Here is a 7,517-nt window from a genome sequence, read left to right on the forward strand (position 1 = left end):
TGTAACCCCTCTGTACAGTATGTTCACAAAAAATTAAAATTAAAAAAAATAATTAAAAAAAAGAAAGGTCAGGAAGATATTTGGGCTGTGGGGAAGCAGAAGACGCCTCTACAAAACATAGGAAGGTTAAGTTGAAGGCAACTAAGAAGAAGCAAGTACAAGAAACCTCTTTGCTCTTCTGTTTGCCTAAAGGCTGAATTTAGATTTTCAAAGAAAACGTATCTTTACCTGCATCTACCAAGCGGAACAACGTTTAACCGTAGAAGACAGTTTGAAACAGCCTGGGGATAGTACCAAAAGATTCTATAGTAAAATCCTTAACTAGTCTTTGTATGGCATTTATTGATCTTGCTGTAAGTTGCTGCCCGAGCTACTCAAATTCCATTTTTTTTTTTGTCTGTCAAATACTTTCAGCTAGAATTCAAAGCCACCTCTTTGGGAACTAGTCCTTCCCTCGATGTGTCTTATGTATGTATGAAATGTAAGTGTTATGAAGCTTCTATTTGTTTACTCTTGTCATCTATCCTTTGTAACAGGGGTTCATTTGAACTAAAAAAATGTGGAGGTTCTACTACATGACAAACAATGCATGAATAGGTGTTTCAAGAGGAAATGACTCATGCTCCTAAAGAAATTAATAAGATGAGGATTAAAATGTGATCATTGGTTTTGGAAATAATATAGTGCAGCTTATATGAACAGTGCTAAGAAAAATCAAACAAAAATTAGCGGTCAAGAACACTAAACTAGAAGAGACTGGTAGTATAGGAACTAAGGAATGGAAAGAGCAGACCCAGACAATATCAAACTATAACAGAACATAAATGCTATTTGAGGATTAGTGTCAGATACATAAATGCTGCTGTGAGGTCAGAGGGTGTCAATGTCATTGCCAATGGGATCTCTTTCCCCAGGCAAACCATTACTCTTTCTCTCCAGCTCTGACTTCTCCTTTAAATCATTGCTATGCTATATCTCATGGTTTCTTTGGGACATGGCTGTCTGGACAGCCTCTTAAATATTCTACATCGACTCTGTTATATATTTGTGATGTTTTGTTTTTCAGAACCAGAAGCAGGAGAGGTGTCCCCTCCAGTTGGTGCCGGTGTCAACAGCAACAGCTGGACCTTTAAATATGGACCAGGCAACCCCAAACAATCCGGTCCCGGTGAGTTGCCAGACAAATTCATTATCCCAGGATCTCCTGCAATCATCTCCATCCGGCAGGAGCCTTCTAACAGCCAAATTGACAAAAGTGACTTCATAACCTTCGGCAAAAAGGAGGAGACCAAGAAAAAGAAGAAAAAGAAGAAGGGTAACAAGACCCAGGAGAAAAAAGAGAAAGGGAACAGCACCACTGACAACAGTGACCAGTGAGGTCATCAAATGGAAATAAGCCACTTAGCCAGTTTTTGTAATAATGGCAAATCTCTCCCATGTAGCAATTCCCTGCTCCTTTCTCCTACCCACATGAGCCCTCTTAGAGACCTCAGAAATCTGCAGGAAGTTCCCTGTGTCTGTCTAGGTCACAAATAACAGGTTTTGTCTTAAAAGCTTTCCTAAGTCTGGTGTTAACTCTCTCGCTCTCCACTCTGGCTTGTTTTCGGAACTTAAAAAGCAGACCCAAGTATCCTTTCTTCTCCAACGCAAAAAAAAAGGCTTCCCAGCCCTGTCAGTGAAAGTTGGACTCTCTTCCCTGAGCTCTGGGGATCCTGTCTTGATGGCAGTTGCAGGGCAGGTTCAAAGGTTTTCAGATTGTTTGTGGCCAGTTGCTATGATGTAGCCACAACAAATGTTTGAGGGCCAAATGTTGGCTGGAATGGGTCAGGTTAGACTAGTTTGCTCAAGAATGGCTGGGGAACAAAGGGAAATAAACAGTCATCATCATTCTGGAGGGGAAAAGGAAACAACTCAAAGGGACCAGACTTTCTAAATCTTACAACTCAAGAGGTGATGGTCATCCTCTATCAGACAAAACTATCTCCACTGACAAGGCTTTAGGAGTCCCTAAAGTCTGTTGGCTGTGGTATCGTACCTAAAACCATGTAATGCGAACCAACAGTTCAGTGTTTAACAGAAGGCCAGCCAGGGGCAACTGAAGCAGTTCTGATGTGTTTCCTGTACATGTCCTGTGCTCACTTTATTAAACATTCTTTTGCACACAATGTTTATGAAAAGGCAAGCTCCTTTTCCAACAATACATATGCAAAAGCAAAAGGAAAAAACCCAACACCTCACTTTATGCTGTTTGTTGTTTGATAGATTTATTTAAAAAAAAGAGAAAGTTTATAGTTATAAATCTCTAAAGAGAAATATGATGAATACAATTCCCCTGAACGTCCCTCAAAAGAGAATTCAGTCTACAGCCATTGAAATGATCATTGCTGCTACTGAAGTGCTTTAAGAGAATTGCCTGGAACATCTGTATTATACCGGCTACCTGCCAATCACAGCTTTACTCTTTCAGGTCACTCTGGGGCTCCCTCTTGCATGTATTAATTACTAATAAAAGAATCTTTCTCTCTCTCTTTTCTAAGAAAAATGATGTGCACTTTGAATACACAAACTTCTCTCAACTATAATATCAAGACCCAGAAATTGAAGAAAAAAATACTGTTTTCTCATCCATACAGTGAGCAGACTTTTCAGTCCTCTAATTCTGTGACTTGTCTTGGTGTGCTAGCCTACACCTTCTCTTTGATTTAGATTTCCTTTTTCATAACACTCTGAATTGCTAATCTTACTAACACCTATGATGTTACCTGAAATCAATCTCCCATATGTATGCTGTATGCTATTATAAGACTCCTGAAATATACTTACTCTGTGCTTGTGTATGTGAATGTTAATGCAACTATTACCTAGAGTGAACTTTAAGCTTTATTGTTGAATGTAATCCCATTATACTTCCTTTTGTACACCTGTGGAAAAGTGGAGTAGTGTTTTTTTAACCATTGTTAATCAGCTTTTGTGTATGAAAGACACAGTAAAATTTCTTTCTTAAATCAAGATATGGTGATTCAAGGAATTTTATTTGTGGTCAGCCAAGAGCTGTCTCTTGCCAAGACTCCTGTTGGCAAGAGGATGAATAGAGCTTTTTTTCTAGAAACAATTCTGGAATAAGTACTGAAGATATTCCCTGAGGGTGTTCAAGCACAAATTTTATGAATCTGACCTCTTGGAAGTTATAGGAAACTTTGAAATTTGAATGCTGTCTGGAATATCAGCTCATGGGAAATAATAAAATTTACTGTCATCTTAAATAAGGCATTTTAATTTTGTTATGCACAGTTTAGAAGTTTGCTTAATTGTATTATCTATTTAAAAGTTAATATAAAAGAGGTAGGAGTCTGTTATAAAAAAAGGCATTAAATCTCAAAAAAAGTGTCTTGTCTACTTCTAGCTTCATTCTCCCATATTTTGAAGGGTGTGTAACTTCAGCTCTGCAGGATTGCATGGGGTAAAACTTGTTGCAAACACATGTGAACCATTGCTACATTGTAGGTTGTAATCATTTTTGCCCCACTGAAGCCCATGTAACTGACCTTACGTGCCTTTTGAACTAGGAGAATCGGGCTAATTTATTAATGATGATAATTATAATGTATCTGTTCAGCACTTTTTAAATTTGCAGAAGTGCTTTCCAATCCATGTTAGTTACTAGTTATTACAGCTGTAAGGATAAAACACGTCATGTGGATTCATTTTTAATTGGTGCTATTGGTATTTCCTCTGTTATTGCTAATAAATGGAAAATGGTGGTATGAAAGCAATGGTGGTCATTTCTAAGTAGAGTAGAAGAAAATAGAACATGGATTATCATTAGCTATTACTACAAAAGAAGATTGCTGCAATATGAAACTTACTGTGTCAATCTCTGCCTGTCACCCTGGTTTTTATGTTCATCACTAAGGCAAAACATCAAAGGAATCAAAAATCAAACTGTCTCCATTATTGCTAAAATTGGCAGCTAAGAGGTTGCAGTTATTTCCAAGTACACTGTTCTAGTCTTTAATAATCTCAGAAAACTAATTTTTATCACTAGAGCTCTTATAGTCATCTTGTTCATTACCTTCTTTAGCTCTTGCACTTCTGTACAACTGGAAAGTAAAATAATGCCTCCAAGAAATTAACTTTTATTGAGTACAGAGTATATGCCAATCACTCTACTGGAAAGGTTCAGTTCATAGTACATGTTCTGTAACAAATAGATTAGATTGTCCTTCTGTAGTTAAATTTTTTGAACATAGGCTTTATACAATGGTTCTCAGCATGGAGGAATGTTGTCCTTAGGGGACATTTGTCTATTTCTGGATGCTACTCTGGCATTTATTGGGTAGAGTTCAGGAATGCTGTTACACCCTACAATACAGTGGATAGCCCCTGACAGCAAATAATTTCTAGATCCAAATGTCCATAGTGTGAAGACTAAGAAACCTTGAGAAAGAATGATCATATAATTTGTTTAGTTTGCTTTTACAAGTGTGTACACATGGGTTTGAACTTAGGGCCTTGTGCTGTTGATTGACTTTTTGCTCAAGGCTCTATCTTTACCTCTTGAGCTACAGCTCTACTTCTGGCTTTTTGCTGGTTAACTGTAAATAAGAATCTTATAGATTTATATGCCCATGCCGACTTCAAACCTCAATCCTCAGATTGCAGCCTTCTGAGTAACTAGGATTACAGGTATGAGCCACCAGCACCTGGACCACCAATGCCCAGCTATTTATGTCACTTTTAAGGTGGAAAAGAAACCATTAATAATTACTCTAGGATTCAAGATATAAATAGAGACTGTATTTATAAATAGCCTGGAACAGCTCTGTCACTAACTAGACAGAGAGCTTTCTGTTTCTCAATCTCCTTATTTCTAAGTAATAATTATAGGATAAGCCTTATATTTGTGGGGAAATTTTAGAAAAATAATCTCAAAAAGGTATGTTTTTTTTATTGTGAGAATACCGTACAGAGGAGTTACAATTACATGGGCAAGATAACGATTTCTTATCAAGATTTCTTATCAAGCATTATTGCCTCCTCTTTGTTTTCCCTTCCTATTCCTTCCCATACTCAAAAGGGTTTTGAGCACCATGTCTAACATATTACAGTGGTCAATAAATCATTATTATCAATAATCCTTTCCCTTACCTCTTTATCATATATATATGTCTGTTAGACTCAGGATACTTTCCTGTTGAGTAAAATGTGAATGAGAAATGATAAATCAATATAGAGTTGGAACAAAATATTTTATTGATTACTCCCCATTTTGCTCAACTCTGGAGGCAAAAAAAAAAAGCCAGTATGATAGCTCCTTACCTATTTTTATTCTGAATAACAACCATTGCAGTATTGGAGTGATCAGTGTGTTCATAGCTTTTCCACTTCAGTGATCAATATTCTGAAAGCCAAGGACAAAGTGGGTTGAAGCCACCACTGCGTGTTCAAACGAATAAATCTCAAAGGAGTCAAGTATGACAACTTCACAAGAAGGAGAGTCACTTCTAACAACTTCTTTTGGCAGTTGAACAAAACATCTCTAGACTTGCCTAGCAAACTACAGGTAATAAAGAAGAAGTTAAGTCACATCTATCTTAACATATATAGTCCCAAATATATAGAACACAAGATTCACTCTTTAAAAGAACTCAATAAGTCAAATTCTAATGGCTCATACCTGTAAGGCTAGCTACTCAGGAGACTGTGATTGCACTTTAAAGCTAGCTTAGGCAGAAAAGTCCAGTATGCTCGAATCTTCAATTAAACAGTAAAAAAGCTGGACTGGAGATAAGGCTCAAGTGATAGAGTGCCAGTTGTGAGCAAGAAGCTGAAAGCTTTGGCTCTGAATCCAAACTCTGTAAATATCACTAGAACCACCATCACCACACACACACACACAACACACACGCGCGCGCACGCACGCACTCACACACACTTCTATTATTCAGAAGTGAGTTTTAGTAAATGAATAAGACACTGTCCTCCCTTAGAAACTGTGCCTACATAACAAATTTATTGTTGTAACCAGGTAGGTAAAGTACTTCTTGGTTTCTGTTTTCTTCAGAGGTTGATCCATGGGGATCACTTTTTTTGCCTGGTAGGCATAAAATCCTAAAGGTCTTTTGTGCTAATTAATCTGTGCACCTGTCTTTGAGTTTAAGCCCCTCTGAGAAGGCACTACTGGGGTTACTTCAACAATATACATTCTAGTCTGTATAAAAATGAAGAAGTAAAAAGGAAGTAAAAATGAAGAAACGAATAGAGAGGAATATAAAACTCATCAATTTTTTATATTATAAAATTATGTCTCTTGAGGGATCATGTATACACAAAGAACAAGAACAATTCAGAGAGCAGCTGGTTTAAGGACAGAGCTGAAAAAAATGGATAATTGACGTATAAACACAAAGGAGGATTGATTAAATGACTCCTATTTTAGACGTTGCCTTCACTACCTTTTATTTAGTATTATGTAGTATTGAATTCTTATTATAAAAGTAATGCATGTTCTTTTAAATAAACTAAAGAATCCAGAGGTGTATTAGGAAAAATTGCAATTCTTTTCACCAACTTCTTTCAGTTACCTCTCACAAAGGGCTCCAATATTAACAGTGTTAAGTGTGTTTTCCCCCTATTTTTCTCCATGTATGCATTCATATATATATTTACATGTTGGTTTGTTTTAAGTTTTAGATGTTGTTCCACATTTTCTCTATGCATACATTCCTATATGTCACTTACACATAGGTTTGTTTTCTCTTAAAGCAGCGTGGCGCCAGTAGCTCACACCTGTAATCCTAGCTCCTCAGGAGGCTGAGATCTGAGGATCTTAGTTCAAAGCCAGCCCAGGCAAGGAAAGTCTGTGAGACTCTTATCTCCAACTAACCACCAGAAAACCAGAAGTGGCACTGTGGCTCAAGTGGTAGAGTGCTCGCTTTGAGCTGAAGAGTTCAGGGACAGTGCCCAGGCCCAGAGTTCAAGACCCATGACAGACAAATAAAATAATGCCATAATTGTTGCCCTGTAATTTTTATTTTTTTTTCATTTTTTTATTGTGAAAATACTGTACAGAGCAGTTACAATTCCATGGACAAGATAATGAGTACATTTCTTACCAAGAATTGTAGTAATTTTTATTTTTTAACAACACAGAGGTCTCTTCAGGTCAAATCTAAAACAAAAATCTTTTAAATTCCTGTGTAAATTTGAATCTTAATGCTTTTTATTTCTGCCTTCATTATAGCATTTGGCTTATATCTGGAGTTTTGGTGCTACACATAAAAATAGCACTTTTTTCCAATAATTCTGTACACGAGCTTTATAAACTGCCTAGCCTGAGTATATTCCAAAGAGAAAATTTGGAAAGTTCTTTTGAGATTCTTGTGACTTCCTTTAATAATCATATTCCTTTATCTGAACACAGACTCATTTTTAGTAATAAACAGTGAATTGTGGTCCTATTTATAGAGGGGTAATGACAAACAGCAACAGATACATTCACAAGACAAACAGGAAAA

At 36.8% G+C, this 7,517-nt stretch overlaps 1 protein-coding gene across 3 annotated transcripts in view; it reads left to right on the forward strand.

The window, feature by feature from the left end:
• The window catches only part of LOC122118215 (protocadherin alpha-C2), a 153,777-nt gene extending 150,008 nt beyond the window's left edge, over nucleotides 1-3,769 (forward strand). For all 3 annotated transcript variants that reach the window (XM_042692155.1, XM_042692156.1, XM_042692154.1), the window contains one exon: nucleotides 1,067-3,769. In XM_042692155.1, the coding sequence (XP_042548089.1) occupies nucleotides 1,067-1,377 (311 nt within the window). In that variant the 3' untranslated portion in view covers nucleotides 1,378-3,769. The remainder of the gene's footprint in view (nucleotides 1-1,066) is intronic.
• The last annotated feature ends 3,748 nt before the right edge of the window (nucleotides 3,770-7,517 follow it).

The sequence above is a fragment of the Dipodomys spectabilis genome, unplaced genomic scaffold, assembly GCF_019054845.1.
Source record: "Dipodomys spectabilis isolate Male_0828 unplaced genomic scaffold, ASM1905484v1 ptg000147l, whole genome shotgun sequence".
NCBI lineage: Eukaryota > Metazoa > Chordata > Mammalia > Rodentia > Heteromyidae > Dipodomys > Dipodomys spectabilis.